Source organism: Zeus faber (assembly GCF_960531495.2).
Source record: "Zeus faber genome assembly, chromosome: 12".
Lineage (NCBI taxonomy): Eukaryota > Metazoa > Chordata > Actinopteri > Zeiformes > Zeidae > Zeus > Zeus faber.
This window is the reverse complement of record NC_137196.1, coordinates 7,573,376-7,591,447: the sequence shown is the minus strand read 5'-3', so window position 1 is coordinate 7,591,447 and position 18,072 is coordinate 7,573,376. Positions and strand designations below refer to the sequence as shown.

The following is an 18,072-nucleotide window of genomic DNA, read 5'->3' as shown; positions in this document are numbered from 1 at the left end:
GTGCCCACGACGGGTGGGGAGTGCGTCTCCAAAATAAGTCCGACACTCAACTAAGGCGGAACTACCTTTCGGTTCCTATGGGAAGTTGTGCGCCTGCGCGGCATTCAAGACATGCTGGCTACGAAGACGAGCAGGGGCAGTCGGCGTGAAAGACTGTTCAGAGGAAAGGGGCAGGGAAGGCGGAATCCTACTTCCACCACCGTAGGCGGCGTCTTCAAGCATGAGGCGAACACGGGCTATCACCCAGAGCGAAGGGGGCAATGGAGAAGTTAAAAAAGGTTAGTAATCGAATTACCTTTGAGGTAAACAATGTTCGGCTGGTTTGACAGCGCATTCTGGGCGAAGTGAAACTAGGTGATTCCCGCCCTCCACATCATCAAAAATAGCACAGAAGAGCCCTTTTCTGTGCTATTTTTGTTTTTTGGACGTTTGGGATTTATTCACACAGTCACACAAAACTTGTGTGAAACAACTTACGCAAAGCAGGTACACAACGCTGAAAGATGGAACTTCTATTTTTCAATGGGATTGATTGCCTGTGTGGGCTGCGGTGAATATCTACCTGTCTCACTCAGGTAGATCTAGATCAGTGGTTCTCAACTTGAGGTCTTTGAGGACTCCCAGGGGGTCCCCAGCAAAGTGATTAATAGTTAAACTTGACCAATATTTAATTTACAATTTAGCACCTTTAGAGAATGTGCAATAATAACTATTTTTATCATAGTTTCACTGTTATCTTCCTAACTCTAGTACAGACGGGTATAGAAGTTTGGACTAAATCATATCCAAGAATATAAATCTGCTCAAATTGGGTTCCCAAAGACAATAACAGACTTAAAAGTCTTTGTCCGTGGCCTAACCTATATCAAATAGAGGATCCTTCATATGATAAAGGTTGAGAATCACAGATAATGGACCAAAAGCAAGAATATCGACTTATAGCGCCCTAAACCCCTCTCCATCAGCGTGGCAGTGGCAGGGAGATGAGGGACAGTGGGAGCCGTACCCTCCTTCAGACTGCACCTTACTGGACTCCGCGTTATCCTCGGGTAAAGCCACCGTCACCCTAACTCTGAGCTCCGGAACAGCCTACGAGGTCAACCTGAAAAAGATGGTCCAAATCAACCTCGTCACCAAATACAAGAGGAAAATACGCTCTCAGACAGTGAAGCCAGGTCTGTGTGTGTTCGAAAAAGAACGCGGCGGCGATATCATTCAACACATTGCTTATATGTTACAGCTGAACAGCCTTCCAAGTGTGAGAGTTGTTCACAGAATACTTACAGAATGGCCATTCCCTGTCTTTTTATCGCATGGTCACGCCTAAGGATTATATTGCCACTCAGTGTTTTTCGTTGTTGTAATCTACAGGGTTCTTATTGGCTCATTGGGGTGCTTGAAGTGTTGAATTATATCCTCAGACATTTAAATATTGGTATACCTTGAAAATAGCCCCTTTCATGCCAAAGTATTCCTTAAAAAATGCAACAGTGTGAAAACCTGTGATATTCTCCCTGATTTTGCAATTAAAATCATAATCGTAATTTTAAAAAAACAATAATAATCCAGAATCGCTTTTACCACATAGATTATGCCACAGAAATGTAAATTGAATACAGCATGGTTAAAATAGACACTTATTATAGTAGATGGCAATGGGATTAATAAAAGATATTAGATAGATACAGTATAATATATATATACCATATTTCGTCAAATGCAGACGGTACCAGGCCTTTATTGGAAGCAGGCTTATATTAGAGGCAGGCTTTTATATCTAATTTCCTCTGTTTACTAAGTGTAGTTGATCATATTTTAGTATGTATCTTAAATCAAACTTCCATCTGGGTGCCATGCCATGCAAAAAAATGTATGGTGAAAAAACAGAGAGCTAGTAGCTACCCTAAGAGTTCACTTGTGGTGGTAGCCAACAGGGGAATTTGTTTTCTGAGTTCGCCTTGAAGGCACCACTTCCTGCTTGGAGTGCTGGAGAGTGGCAGCACTCAGAGCTGGGCATTTGCCCCAAGAAGCGCTCCGCTATGCAGCAGTCGGAAATTGAGTAAATTAAATACATCTACAATAAAAACACACTGTTTTTATTTGCTTTGTTTGGGAACGGAGCTCCGCACTGCAACCGTTTTTCCCCAATCTATATTTGAGGCAGGCTTGTATTTGTTTGTGTAGACCATGGCCCCGGCTTTTATTAGAGCCCTGGTTTTTATTTGACTACCAGTTTGTATTTCAGGAAATGCTGTATTACTTTAAATATTAGCCATTGAGATTAAGATTATATTATATTTTAATTAATGAATATCAAATTGAAAACTGAGTGCATTTGTTTTATGTGAAGTCCTTGAAAATGGGAAAATACTGCTTGAAAAAGGTACTTGAATTTAAAGAACAAAGATATTTTCAATATTTCATGAGCAAAACTTTTACGTATTGCTCTTCCCTCGTCTTTACCCTCAGAAAGTCTTGCTGACGTTGGACAGTCAGTCGCCCCGGTTGAGGTAAAAGAGGAAGCGGAGGAGAGCGAGGAGCAGCCAGTCACAAAGAAGAGGAGAGGGGGAGGCAAGAGTCAGGCCAAAACCAAAGAGAAGGTCAAAGAGGAAACAGAGAGCCAAGGTACCTGCATCCTATTTACATCTTTTCAGTAGTTTGTTTATTTATTTAGGCAGTTATTTTTTTTTGTTTTTGTTTTTGTTTTTTGTAGAGAGAGGAAATTTGGGGTAGGGGGAGTAACTTTTAAGCCAGGAACCAAGCCAGCCAACTATCAGATAAATCATGACCATAAAACATTTGATTCTGAGCAAAAAAACATTGGAAAACGGGGAAAAAAAGGCTAAGTACAAGACTCCAACGACTTCAAACCTAACGGTAGTTTAGCATGCTTCTTCTTGAATTCAACCTTTGTCATTATTATTGTTTATATATTGTTAATAATAGTGTTGTAATCATGGTTGCTCTGTTGTAAAGGTAACGTAAACAATCATTAAGTTCAGTGGTACCAGCAAACGAACTAACTGATTTCCATGGTAACAGCGAGCTCCACCATTCAGAGACATTGCCGTTATACTTTAGGATTATGGGTAGTGTAGTACTTCTCCATGACATGGCGAATAAAACATGTTTTTCTTAAAACAAGGTTGATATCATACAGACTTGTGGTTTCTACAGGAGCACAAACCATCGTTTCACTATCTCATAGTTTGTGGTAGGTCTAGCTTGGATGGTTACGACATTATGGCTAATAATCAATGCCAATGGAGATTATAGTCGCTAGTAAGGCACAATAAATGTCATTTTAGCCATTAGGTAGTAATGTAATACAACACAATAATAACAATTGCTGACAAATGTGTCTAATAGGTGGCTTCATACTAGCTAGCTTTTTTGAAAATATTATATATATATATATATTTTTTTTTCCTTACACAATATTTAATTTCTTCTCTTCTACTCCCATCTCTACTCATCTTGTTTTCACACTTCTTGTCGTTAGGGCTGGGTTATTAAAAAATACATACTCCAATACAATTAGATTCTATTGTTTCAATTTCTGAATAGATTTGAAAAAAAATTAATATTGGTAATACCTTGTTTGGAAGTTATGAAACCATTTCACCACCTAGATGAAACACCACCAAGGTCACAAAGTAATTGGAATATAACTGTTTCTGTATTAGCTTTACATAGATACCGATCTAATGTCAATGTGTCAATGCTCAAAGCGAGATATTGTTTTATTTTTCAAACTTGGCAACAGTGTCATGATATAATTGTTCATAATACACTGGGTCCTCCATATCAGTGTGCTTAATATTGCTCTAGGAAAGTACTGACAGTGGGTTATCTGTCCAAAATGAACAGTATCAGTGCATCCCTATCATTGAAGCCCAATAAAATATTCATTTTCCGTCATGGGTCTTTAAAGTTTTATACCATTCATAGTGTTTCGATCTCTTTGGACATTTCACAGAGGTGGTGAAGACGGTGGTGATGAAGGGCAAGGCCCCGGTGGACTCGGAATGCAAGACCAAACTAGGCAAGGTACGGTTTCCTCAGAGTTGGTGTAGAGCAGGGGTGCACAATATGTCGATCACGATCGACCGGTAGATCGCAAAGGTAGTGCGTGTGGATCGCGCGTCATTCAAAAACAAAAAAATTCTGCAAGGAAAAGACAAAACCGTGGTCAACATGATCAGTTCAGTTAATGCTTTCAACGAAAAATTCAACTTCTGTCCTCAAAGCTGCAGTGCCTCGATTAGGAGAACTTTCAAACCACGCATCAGAGCTGGAGACCCGAGGGAAGGCAAGGAGGGGGGTGGTGCGAGGAGCGCCCCGACGGGCGCGCGGAACTTGACAGTGTGCGCTACACAGCAGATTGAAAATTGTCTGTCAGACTTTGACAAACTTGTTCAAGACTTTTCTTTACTCGAGCCAATCGCTAAATGAATGTGCTACCCATTTAGGGAAGATATTGAGGTTGATTCACTCACATCAAAAATTGCAACTCTTTCACCTGAACTTGTCTGCAGTGGAGGATGAGATGTTGACCCCACAGGCTGACATTCAGCTGAAGTCCAGGGCTCATGGACAGTTTTGGAACTTACTCACAGAGGAAAAGTACCCAAACAAGAGGAAATGTGCTACCTCCTTGACTGCATTATTTGGCTCTACTTATTTATGCGAGTCAGCCTTTTCCCACATGAAGATTATTGAGTCAAAATAGCGTTCCACCATGACGGATGATCATTTGGAAGCCTGCTTGAGGCTGGCTACCAGCAGCTACTGTCTGGACTCTGCAACCCTGGCCAGCTCCATTCAGTGCAAGTCATCAGAGTAAGGTAGTGACCATAAATGTATTTAATTGTATTGTGCCGTAAGGGCTCATGCAGTGATGCAAGGTACGCCAACATATATTGTACAGTATATATAAAGCATACTCAGTATATATATAAATAAATATATTTAGCATTTTTTAATGCAGGTAGATCATTTTGACCTGGTCATTTTAAAAGTAGTTCGCAAACCAAAAAAGTGTGGGCACCCCTGGTGTAGACGGTGACTCCGTGGCGAGCTGTGCATGTGGTAACGTAACTGTAGTTTATCGGTCTGTCTTTGGTGATGTCATTGGATTGGTCCAGAGGTCATTGGAAGTCGTTGTAGGTCCTGAGGTGCCAAAAAGGTTCTCTCTGGGCCGGTTTCGTGGTTGCAGGTCAGACCTAATTTTAGATGAAATCGCACTTTTAATCTGGATTTACTGAAATGGCCTCTCTCAGCCATGGTTTCAAATGGTCAAAAACTTGCCCTGGTCTTGATTAAAAAAAAAAAAAAAAAAAAAAAAAAATTAATAATAATAATAATAATCTGATTTCCTTAGGTCAAAGTCTAAGTGAGGCTTAAATTAAAGCTGGGCAGAAGCAGGTTTATCTTGTGGGCCTCCAGGTCGACCTTGACAATAGAGAAAATGGATTATCTGGACTAAGACCAGCACCAAGACCAGACAGAAAGAGTTGACTAGTCCTTTAATCCTAACCTTAGTCTAGGACTTCCTAGTCTAGGACTTTCAGATTTTTTTTTTTTGCAGAATCTATTTTCCATGTTTTTTTCCCCTCAGTTTTTATTTTTATTTTTTTTACATATTGTGTAGAAACTATTATCTAGTTATTGGTACAGGTATCAGTGTTTATTTTTTTACCCCCCTAATAACTATGATATACAAAGTAAATAATAAGGTGCAAAACAAAGGTTTCATTTACATCAGTGACAACCTCTCTTCCTTTCAGGCCCATGTTTACAGTGAGGGAAATGACGTCTACGATGTGATGCTTAACCAGGTAGATACGCCAACGTTCTAAAATTTTCGGTCGGGTGGTGGAGCGAAATGAGAATGTGTAGCGGGGCGCTTTGTGACATCATCATCAACTTAGGTGTGTGTGTGTGTGTGTGTGTGTGTGTGTGTGTGTGTGTGTGTGTGTGTGTGTGTGTGTGTGTGTGTGTGTGTGTGTGTGTGTGTGTGTGTGTGTGTGTGGTTATTTCTGACAGACTAATCTGCAGTTCAACAACAACAAGTACTATCTGATCCAGCTGCTGGAGGATGACAGCGGCAGGGCCTACAGCGTGTGGATGAGATGGGGCAGAGGTGAGAAAAGACATATCATTACATTTACATTACATTTACATTTAGTCATTTAGCAGACACTTTTATCCAAAGCGACTTACAAGGGAGAATAACATTCAGCTACATTGCAACAGAGATTGGTGTAACAACAACATTCGTGTAACAATAAATACTGCAAGGTGGAGCTATTGTAGGTTAGGACAGGAGGTACTCACTGAAGAGCTGGGTCTTCAGGTGCTTCTTAAAGACAGAGAGGGAGGTCCCCGCTCTGGTCATTTTTGGCAGCTCGTTCCACCAACGTGGAACTACAAATGAGAATAGCCTGGATTGCCGTGGCTGTATGGCCGGCAGAGCCAGGCGACGCTCATTTGACGAGCGCAGCATCCGGGGGGCAACATGTGCTCTTACAAGAGCATTTATTCATTACAATGTTACCTTCATTTAACCCTGAAGCCTGAGAAAGATAGAGGTTGATAAAACACATTGCAAAGTAATTAAGTGAGTGCAATTTCAGCTTCAGGTGGTAGTGATATGAGGGGATAAAAAAGTAGGGATTACATGGTGATACAATACATTAATTCAGCCGTATATTAGATTGAAGGTTGCTCAAGTTTACCATTTATTTATTTGGACTATTATCATTTGCTAGGACTGCTGTTATATTCAGATTCAGTGCAGGGCTGGAACCCTATTGTATTTGCTCTGATTATTATTGTTAATATTCTCCTTGGCAGTTTTCATGCTTAAAGTGTCTGGAACACGACAATTGCTAGACATGGTTTATGTCTCATTAGAACTGGGACGTCTTAGACATGTCGTGGTTCAAGTTTGTTTGATTCATATCGATCTACATTTGGAGCAGGAATTAGGGAAAAAAACAATGAAAATGTACCCTCAGTTGCAGAACGTTCGCACATCGCCGATACGCCAACGTTGTAAAACTTTAAATCGAGTGGTGGAGCGAAATGAGAATGTGGAGAAGGGCGCTTTGTGATATCATCATTAAATTTGTTAAATATGAGCAAATTCTCGCTCTGGGCACGCATTTACACCGTCTGTAGTGGTTGCAAAGAGTGTGTGTGTGTGTGTGTGTGTGTGTGTGTGTGTGTGTGTGTGTGTGTGTGTGTGTGTGTGTGTGTGTGTGTGTGTGTGTGTGTGTGTGTGTGTGTGTGTGTGTGTGTGTCGTCGTCTTACCTGCTTGAAGTCGGCGGGACTTTTAGTTTGATATTTTATCTCTTTTGCCCTTTTTGTATACAAACACATTCTGTTCGCATCTGACCCGGTGTTAGATGTGGTGTTGCGTCCCTCCTTATTTTGCGGCATTCAAGCCAGTCGTAACATACAAAGCGCAGAAGTCGAAAACAGTCAAAAACATATTCCATGTACAGACGTGGACAAATTTGATGGTACCCTTACAGCTCATTGAGACAATGCTTCATTCGTCCTGAAAAGTGATTAAAATAAAAGCAATTTTCTCATGTATACCTGCACACTTTTGGTATGTCATAGAGTAAAGCAAAGAAACTGTGAAAAGAGATAAATTATTGTGAAAGAGATCAAATATATTCTAAAATGGCCTGGACAAATTTGTTGGTACCCTTCGACAAATTTGTTGGTACCCTACAACGAAAACCCAGAAGAACCCACAATTTTCTCTGAAATAACTTGAAACTCACAAAAGTAATTGGCATCCATCATTGTTTATTCCATATTTAATAGAAATCAGACTTTGCTTTTGAGTTTTGATTCAACAGAAAATTTTACATAATAAAACAAAAGAAAATGACATGGACAAATATGATGGGACCCTTAACCTAATATTTTGTTGGACAACCTTTAGAGGCAATCATTGCAATCAAGCGATTTCTGTAGCTCGCATGAGACTTCTGCACCTGTCAACAGGTAGTTTGGCCCACTCTTCCTGAGCAAACTGCTCCAGCTGTCTCAGGTTTGAAGGGTGCCTTCTCCAGACTGCATGTTCCAGCTCTTTCCATAGATGTTTGATAGGATTCAGATCAGGGCTCATAGAGGCCACTTCAGAATAGTCCAATGTTTTGTTCTTATCCATTCTTGGGTGGTTTTAGCTGTGTGTTTGGGTCGTTATCCTGTTGGAGGACCCATGACCTGCAACTGAGACAGAGCTTTCTGACACTGGGCATTACGTTTCGCTCCTTGATAGTCTTGAGATTTCATTGTGCCCTGCACAGATTCAAGGCACCCTGTGCCAGACGCAGTGAAGCAGCCCCAAAACATAACTGAGCCTCCTCCATTTTTCACAGTAGGCATGGTGTTCTTTTCTTTGAAAGCTTCATTTTTTCGTCTGTGAACATAGAGCTGACGTGACTCGCGTTTTGACTCATCTGTCCAAAGGACATTCTCCCAGAAGCATTGTGGCTTGTCATCAGCATTTTAGAATATTCCAGTCTGACTTTTTTATGTTTTTCTTTCAAAAGTGGAGTCCTCCTGGGTCTTCTTCCACGGAGCCCACTGTCACTCAAAAAGTGACGGATGATGCGTTCAAACGCTGATGTATTTGACCTTGGAGTTCAGCATCTACCTCTTTGGAAGTTGTCCTTGGCTCTTTTTCTCCCATTCGCACTATCCTTCTGTTCAATCTGGGGTTGATTTTCCTCTTGCAGCCGTGTCTAGGCAGGTTGGCTACAGTCCCATCGACCTTAAACTTTTTATTTATATTTGCAACTGTAGTTACAGGAACATCAAGCTGCTCAGAGATGGTCTTATAACCTTTATCTTTAACATCATCCATTTATCATTTTCTTTCTGATCTCCTCAGACAACCCTCTCCTTTGCTTCCTCTGGTCCATGTTCAGTGTGGTGGACACAATGATACCAAACAGCAGAGTGACTACTTTTCTCTATCTAAATAGGCTGAATAACTGATTATAACATTGAAGACATGTGTGATACCAACTAAAGAAAACAGTTAGTTTGAAATATCACTATAATCCAATTATTTATAATCTTTTCAAAGGGGTACCAACAAATCTGTCCAGGCCATTTTAGAATATAATTGATCTCTCTAGAAATAATTTATCTATTTTCACTGTTTCCTTGCTTTACTCTATGACATACCAAATGCCTGCAGGTATACATGAGAAAATTGCTTTTAATTTCATCACTTTTCAGGAGGAATGAAGCATTGTTTCAATGAGCTGTAAGAGTACCAACAAATTTCTCCACGTCTGTATGTCTCCACTCCTCACACATGGAGTTCGCTTGCAGTCCAAAGCAACGGGTCCAAATCGTGTCCATTTTATTTTAGTCCCAAAAGTTTAAGAAGTTGATGAAATGTCACTGACGGACATGCAGTGTTAAATCCATTTGAATGGAACTGTGTTGTTGGGAACTTCCACACAGAGTGATTTCCTTCCACAGAGACACCATGAGGCAGTACTCTTTGCACTACAAGTAGAGGACAGCCACGTTCTAACTTTTAGGGTAAAGTAACAACACGCATCAAGTGTATCGGCTTGTAGTAATAATTCTGCGTTTCACCGGGACTCAGAAAACTATAGTCACAGAGTCATCACCCCGTCATTACGTCAGCCGGTTCTGCGGTCAATGGAACCTCTGAAAATTCTAACTCCTTTTAGTAGTAATGCTGATGTAAATACGAGTGACAGCACAAACTGATGCTACGTTCCACAGGAACTTGGAAAACTGTAATTCGTATCTAACGCGACTAACCTGGACCCCGTTTTGTTGTTGCAGTGGGCAAAGTGGGACAGAGCAGTCTGATCGGTTACGGCGGAGACCTCCTGAAAGCCAAAGATATCTTCAAGAAAAAGTGAGATTTTGCAACAGAGACGTCACTGGTGTCACTGGGTGGTACGGCGTCCCTCAACGTTGTCTACTCCGGTTTGTTTTCACCGTCAGGTTCCTGGACAAGACCAAGAACGAGTGGGAGCAGCGGGCGAGCTTCGAGAAGGTGGCGGGGAAGTACGACCTGGTCTTCATGGACTACAGCACCACGGACAAGGCGAGGGGAGCCTTGGATGTCACCTCATTTTCCTTATCTGCTTCCTCCATTCCTTCTTTCTTCCTCCTATATTTCCTGTTTTTATATCCCCTCCTTCCTTCATTCCTTTTTTATTTCCTATTTTGATATCCCTTCCTTCCTTTCCTATTTTTTTAACTCCTTCTATCCTTCATGGCATGTTTTATATCCCGTCCTTCCTTCATCCCTGTCTCTATTTCTTCCTTCCTTATTCCCTATTTATCTCCGTCCTTCTTTGTTTTTATATCCGCTTCGTTAATGTCTTTCTTCCTTCCTTCTTTATTTCCTGTTTTCATATCCCCTCATTCCTTTCCTCATTTTTTAATTTTCCTTCCTACCTTTCCTCCCTCCTTCCTTATTTCCTTTTTTTACATCCTTTCCTTTTTTCCTTATTTCCTATTTTCTTATCTCATTCCTTCCTTATTCAGATCCTATTTTTATACCTCCCTTCCATCCCTAATTGTTTCTTCCAAATCATTCTTGCTTGCAATCATTCATCTCCATATTTATGTCCTTCTTTCCTTTCTACCCTAGTGCCTATTTTTTCTTTGTCTTTACTCTCTCCTTTCTTCCCTTATTGCTGGTTTCCTATTTTTTTTTACCCTTTTTATTTGCTATTTTTACACCTCCTCCTTCCTTTCTATCTCCCTACTTTCTTCCTTATTCCCCCAATTAATTTATCTCCTCACTTCCTTACCGTCCTGCATGTTTTCTATTTTTTTTTATTTTCCTCCCTTATTTCTTCAATCACTCAATCCCATTTTCCTTTACTCTCATCCTTCCATCCATTCCCCACTCTTCTCCCCATATTGACGCCGCTCTCTTCTCTCATTTCAGGAGGAGAACAAGACACAGGTGGACTCTGCTCCCAGGAAGGAGCCCTCTGTGCTGGACCTGAAGGTCCAGTCTCTGCTGGAGCTGATCTGCGACCTCAAGGCCATGGAGGAGTGCGTACTGGAGATGAAGTTCGACACGCGCAAAGCTCCACTCGGTCAGTTGCACCACATCAGAAAATTGTTCATCTGAATTCACGTTAAATCAAAGTACTATAAATTTACAATTTCAATCCAATGTGATATTCTTTTCTTCCCTGCCCCCCTTTTTTTCTCAAATGATGCCATAGAAAATGCAAAGATCACAAGTAATGCATAAAATAAAGCCCCTTGTAAGTCAAGCCAGTCTGGCTTTTTCAAGTTTTAGAAAATGAAACTGAGAAGCAGCGATGTAGCCATGTTAACTGAAAAACAAAAGACATACCTTGTATAAAATGAAACAGGTGTAGTGGGGTGGATTTTTCTTTTCCATGTCGACAATCAACGGTAGACATTTCCCTTCTATGGCTAGTTGAATTTTATGTAATTAAATAGTTTAATTTTTAAATGTAATTGAATTACTTTTTATTTTATATTATTTTAATGCATTTCTATTTTATTTAGTTTTATGCTATTTGATCATTTGTATTTTTCAGACTTCTATTTTTCAGATTTTTTTAATACTCAGAGAAACGGACCAATCCTCACCATGACAAATTCTTTGTATATAAAAATTTACTTGACAGAATAAACAAATTCTGATCTCCAGACATTTTTATTTTTATTTATTTATTTTTTCACAGCAAAAAAAAAAAATCAACTGGAATTGAAAAGCATTAAAAAAAAAAATTGTTGTCAATACAAATGTTTAAATAAAACTAAAATCATTAGTATTGTAACTATTGTAACTAAATGAATGTAGAGTACAAAACCGTCTGAATATTCAGTTCTTTTAATATGTATCTTATTAACTGTACACTTCATTTGAAACTAGTTTACAGGCCATTGGTAATATGTCTTCATTTGCACATTTGCCAATATATATTGCACGTTTATTTGCATATGTCTCCGTGTCAGCCGAGTCTGATGCTGTTGCCTTTTATATTTGGAATCACTTGTACTCTTCTGCTGCAGGCAAGCTGACCTCTGAGCAGATCCGTGCCGGGTACACGGCGCTGAAGAGGATTGAGGCGTGTTTGAAGAAGAAGGGGAGCCGCAAGGATCTGCTGGACGCCTGCAACCAGTTCTACACCCGGATCCCGCACGACTTTGGGTGAGGAATGTCAGGGGCTGGGTGTGTGACACGGGGTGGAGGCAATGGAAAACTTGTATGTTGACACCAAAACTTGTATGTTTTGGTGTCTTGTCTTTTAAATTGACAAACGATGGCAAAATGGACTACCTATGGAGACCTTTTAATATGTAACCTTTGGATGCAGTGTTTCCCAACCTTTTTTCTGCCACGGCACACTTTTGCCAATTAAATGATCCCACGGCACACCGCCATCATACCACTAAAAACCAAACATTTAGAACTATGCTCATGATTATGGCGTACTAGTGATGCAAGACACGTGAACCCTTCATCCGTAACAAACAATTGTTTTAAAGTACTTGCGAGTAAATGAAGATAAGTTACTATTGTCCAGCCTTCACCGGAAGTCCTCCCTTGTCCCTCGCTCGCTGTGTATTTAAATCAACTGAATAAAAATGAAGTCGGAAAATCAAGTGACTCGTTTTACTGAGGTACTCGCCAAGAAGCGAATTTCAAAAAAAAGAGTCAAATCGATCATCACGACAAATAGTCGTCACTTTCAGAGTGAATCTTGTTCTGATGAACACAGCCTTGCAATTTTGATCTTGCAACACAAATTCTCAAAAAAAATCAGCTATTGTTTGTTTGGTTGTTTGTTTATTTATTAATTTATGAATAGTGGAATTTGAAAAATGTTCATGGGACACTTGGGCGACCTGAAAAACACTGCTTTTTTGGACCCATCCACCGAGTCTTATTTCCTTTGACATACAAACGCACTGATAAGATACTTAAGATTCTGATTCTGATGGCAAATGTGAGTTCACTCCGGTCTTCATACTTGGTTTTGTTAATGTAGTTTCATGTGAGCTTCATGCTTTGTTCTTCCTCTTAACTTTCCAGGTTGAAAACACCTCCGCTCATCAGCACGGAAGATGAGTTGAAGGAAAAAATATCGCTGCTGGAGGTAGGCAACACGTCACGCTTTACTTGGTAACAATTGGCCTCGGAGCTATTTCCGAATCAGGATTGCTCTTGTTGTTCATTTATGTATTTAACTGTTTATTAACTGTTTTATTTAATATTCTTGTATTCATTTGAAGCATTTTGTTTTTTTGCTAAATGTTTGAGTGTTCTTCTGATCACCATTATGAGTCATTTTAATGTGCATTTGAGTAATTTCACTATCCGGCTCCACTACAGATTTCTCCTCAGGGATAATGAAGCTGTTTAAATGAGGACTAGAACCCATTTTATGAGTCCAATCCTAACAACCATGTCTCCAGTTACCCTCTCCTATAACTTTTAGTACTGTTCTTTTATTGTGTCAATGATTTTAAGTAAGGGCAAGAAGATGTATTGCTTCATCCACACATTAGACCATTGTTTTCTATGGAATTTTCAAATTCCATTTAAAAAAAATATCCAAAATAATGGAAAGCACAAGGCAGTACTATTTCATCTAATTTCTCAGTTCTGACCAGAATACCAGTTCTGTGCAAGTTTCACTCTGATAGTGGCGACTATACAGTATGTGATGAAAGTATTGACTCTTTTTTTTGACATTCGGTTCTTGGCGAGTCATTCAGCGAAAAGAGTTGTTGGATTTTCAGACTCTTGTTTAGTTTGATTCAGTTGGTGGTACGCACGGCGAGCGAGGGAGGACTTCCTGAACCGTGCAGAGAGTCAGAAGAGTCGGTTCGGCTTGAAGTTGTGATCGATCCTCCGAAAAATCATTTATTAAACAAATATTTAGGAGGAATGGAAAGAGTAAATCACTCTTTCAATGTGAATGGTGACAATTTCTTCGGCCTTCTTTTTGCCTTTCACTTTAATTAGTCTTCAGTAATTATTTTCACCTTGTAAGTCAAAGATTTACTTTTGCTGAGGTGACTCCAGTCTTTTAAAATCATTTTTCTCTTCTAGAGTCTTGCGTCACTATCTATTCGTCAGAAACATTAGTATACAGTAGATGTTTAGGATGTTTTTAGTGGCAAACAGGAGAGTGGTGTGCTGTGACATAATTTAATTGCCAAAAGTGTCAGAAAAGATGTTGGGAAACACTGCATCCGACGTTGGACGTATATACTCCTTCAGGCCCTGAGCGACATCCAGATCGCAGTAAAGATGGCCCAGTCCAACGCCGACAGCAACGAGCATCCTCTGGACAGACAGTACCACTCCATGCACTGCCAGCTGCAGCCACTGGACTCCAGCAGCGATGAATACCAGGTCAATCAAACTACACCATGAAAGAAAAGTCCAAAATCTTTGTTATAGTACTTTGTAAAAAAGAAACAAAAAAAAAAAACACGGTCAAGTGCTTCTACATGAATTAGGGTTATCTGAAATCACACCCCGGGGCCCCTGCAGTGCATCGTGTCAAATTTGAGTTGTTATATCATAACCTCGTTGTGGGGGGGTCACTAAATACACATAAATGTCAAAATGAAAAAAAACACACAAAAATATAAATATTAAATATTTATATTATTCCCTGGATTACAATACTGACAATACCTCCTTCTCTGTAATACCTCCTTCACCTCCTTTCAGTTGCTAGGCAGGTATCTGCAGTCCACCCATGCCCCCACCCACTGCGACTACACCATGACTGTACTGGACATCTTCTCGGTGGAAAGGGAGGGCGAGAAAAACAAATTCCTCTCCGACATACACAACAGGTAAACAAAAGCTCCAAAACACATAATAATAATATAATAGATAATAGATGTACTTGAATTAGCAGTTTTTTGTGTTAGTTAGGATAAGCATACATTCAAACGTTGGTAAAATAATAATGATGAATAAAAATGAATAAAATTGTTCTTATTGTTAATCTTTTTTTTTTTTTTTTTGCTTATATATTTTTTTTAAGCTGTTTAGATGGTTTTTTTTATTGGAGAGCATATTGACCATCAAGCATAAAAAAAAATGGTATTGGTATGGTATTAACAAATGTACCTTTTTAGAAACCGGTAACCAAGTACCATTTGCATCTGTATGTGTTAATATCGGTATTTAAATGTTTCCACACCCACCAGGACTCTGTTGTGGCACGGCTCTCGTCTGTCCAACTGGGTAGGAATCCTGAGCCAGGGGCTCCGTGTGGCCCCCCCAGAGGCCCCCGTCACCGGATACATGGTGAGTAAAATCTCTGAACTCAAAGATAAAGATTTTGCCATCCTTTGAGTGTCACATTGCCAGGAATGAAGACATTTTAAGTTGGTTTTATTTGCTTTTTTGTTGTAGTTCGGTAAAGGTATCTACTTTGCTGACATGTCGTCCAAGAGCGGCAACTACTGCTTCACCAGCCTGCGCAACAACATCGGGCTGCTGCTCCTGTGCGAGGTGGGTGGTAATAGTGATTTGACGTTCTTTACCGTTTGAACTACACGACGTCACATCATGCTGGAGGTTCTTTTTTGGTTTCCAGGTTGCTCTGGGAAACAGCAACAAGCTGCTGGACGCCGACTACGAGGCCGACAAGCTTCCCGCCGGCAAACACAGCACCAAAGGTCTGGGGCAGACGGGCCCCGACCCTAGCACCTCCACCACCCTGTCAGTGTCCATCATCCATTTTTTTTTTTTTACCTTCTTGTTTCTTCTTATTAATTATACATTTTTTTTCATGATTTATCATTTATTCGTCCCACCCAGGGACGGCGTGACGGTGCCCATGGGCCCGGGGGTGAAGACGGGAGTGGGCAACGCCGGCGGATACTCCCTCCTTTACAATGAGTTTGTCGTCTACGACCCCTCGCAGGTGCGCATGCGCTACCTGCTCAAGGTGCAGTTCAACTATGCTGCTCTGTGGTGAGAACTTGTATCGGCATAAAAAAAAATACAACATTTTGCACTATTTTGTTGTGCGTCCGTGAATCGTTACCCTGGTTTTCTGAACATGCATACACGTGTTATTAATCTGTATCTGACAGCTGGGTAGATGTTCTTTGTTTTTTTTCTTCTCTTCTTCAGGAAAATACATTTTTAATTTACATTTAAACTGTTATTAACTCTGTTTTCTGTAATGGATTCCTAATATGTCAGCAATGGGTGTTTTATATGCAAAAAATAAAGTACATTTTCGTTGTGTTCGTAATTTCAAATGTATTGTTTCTGAATCACGTGCATTAACCTAGGGCTTGCCAATAATATAATACTTTTTTTTTAAATAAACACAATCATTATTTATTAAGTAATAATTTTATCAAACATTTTAAATAATAAAAATTGTCTTACTACAACCTTAGTACTTACGTTGCTAATGATGAAAACATATGAGCTGAACTTCCTCACTAAATGAAATATAAGATGGTTTTATTTGTTTATCTCTCGTGAAACATTTATAAAACAATTGATCTACGGAAAATCAAATTAACATTTAGTAATGGAATAATTGGTTGTATAATCAACGTATCATGCAAAAACTCAGATAACTCCTGTTGCATTTGCCATGGTTTTGTACCTTTTTTGTTATCTTAATTGATTAATTTTATGGTGTCCATCACAGATGAATCAATGGCAGAATCAGAATTGACGGATCAAAAATGGCACTTTCAGGTTGTAAAGCCTGGTAAACTTGAGGGGGGAACCCTAACCCTGCCGATGCATGAAGGAGCGGGTGAAAAGCCTCAACCAGTGGCAAGCCAGAAACAAACCCTCTTCATAGAGTCTTGTGCTGAAAGGCAGGATTAGGGAGGAGACGAGCAGATGAGTCCTCTCCAAAACCGAGACAGGAACTGGGGACAGACAAGGCTCACTGCTGCGCTTCACTCATACCACCGCCAAGAGGAAATACTGACTGAAGTCAAAGCAGCCTCAGACAGAGCTCTGACAGTGGCTTTAAAGGAGGCTTGCATAGTGCATCAAGAAGTTGGAGGTTCTGGCCGGGTGGGCAGAGCCTTCTTACTACCCCTTCAAAAACTGGGAGGGAAGGGAATGAGTCTCGGGAAGAATCTTCACATCTGTTGAGGCATGTAAATATGGCTGCCAAGTAACCTCTCAGAGTGGATTCTGACAAACCTTTGGTAATGAGATCCTGAAGAAATGACAGCATAGTATGCCTACATCGCCTTCTAATCCGCAGTCAGGATGATGCCGCTGTTCGAGGGTCATAGATCGTAAATCTGGGGCTTCAGATGCAAGATGAGGAGGCCCTGAGTTTCGGTCCGCATGTATGCCCTGAATAGGATGGCCCATGGGATGTTCTCCAATAACTCCATGAGAGGGACTCCGTCTGCCTTGAAGAGGCCTCCCCTCACATACTGCCAGCCAGCAAGCCGTCTGTTGTCATGGTCACCCTGGAAGACACAGATCCCAGAGTTGATTCCCTCCATCAGAGCAACTGACTGCTGCCGCCATCCTAGGGCCCTGGCACACTGTTTCATGAGCACCAAGCGCTTGGCCTTGTCTCTGAATAAGGGACACACCTTTTGTGCTGTGAACTACCGCTGCGGTGAGCGTGGTCACCTGACCCAAGACCAGATGACAAAATATGGTGGCAGGTTCACTGAAATGAAATTTTTTTTCAAGAAGAAAAAACTAGTGCTTGCTTCAACGCTGATTCTGGTAACCAATATAGGTATTGGATCATCAGTATTCACCGGACAATCCGTGGTTTACCTTTGAATGAATTTTGCAACAGTTTTTTTCCTACACACTTTCCATAAAGTTCAGAAAAATCTCAATTCTAATTATGTCGGTCAAAAGCTAATTGTGGCTGTAAAGGCAGAATCAACATTATTGTTATTATTATTCAACATCTTTCAACGAAACTGTCATTTAAATGTAAGCCTATATGGCTAAAATAAGTTAGTCTCTATTGTTCATCTGTATATCATATAATATCTATGTAGACTAC

General features: G+C 40.3%; 1 protein-coding gene across 2 annotated transcripts; it reads left to right on the top strand.

Moving 5' to 3' along the window:
- The first annotated feature begins 127 nt into the window (after positions 1-127).
- parp2 (poly (ADP-ribose) polymerase 2) lies at positions 128-16,272 on the top strand. 2 transcript variants are annotated; one of them, XM_080010835.1, is made up of 17 exons: positions 128-278; positions 966-1,175; positions 2,470-2,625; positions 3,980-4,050; positions 5,790-5,840; positions 6,049-6,145; positions 9,857-9,932; positions 10,022-10,124; positions 10,980-11,133; positions 12,089-12,227; positions 13,113-13,176; positions 14,307-14,441; positions 14,766-14,893; positions 15,254-15,353; positions 15,462-15,560; positions 15,646-15,770; positions 15,870-16,272. In XM_080010835.1, the coding sequence occupies exons 1-17, from the start codon at positions 221-223 to the stop codon at positions 16,027-16,029; spliced, it is 1,926 nt and encodes a 641-aa protein (XP_079866961.1). In that variant the 5' UTR covers positions 128-220; the 3' UTR covers positions 16,030-16,272. The 2 variants fall into 2 exon arrangements, with proteins under 2 accessions (XP_079866961.1, XP_079866962.1); XM_080010836.1 differs by lacking the exon at positions 966-1,175.
- The last annotated feature ends 1,800 nt before the right edge of the window (positions 16,273-18,072 follow it).

Excerpts from the sequence above, each read along its gene's own strand:
- parp2 (XM_080010835.1), top strand. The coding sequence starts at position 221 with ATGAGGCGAACACGGGCTATCACCCAGAGCGAAGGGGGCAATGGAGAA. Across the intron at positions 6,146-9,856 it reads GTGGATGAGATGGGGCAGAG|TGGGCAAAGTGGGACAGAGC; the intron begins GTGAGAAAAGAC and ends TTGTTGTTGCAG. Across the intron at positions 9,933-10,021 it reads AAAGATATCTTCAAGAAAAA|GTTCCTGGACAAGACCAAGA; the intron begins GTGAGATTTTGC and ends TTTCACCGTCAG.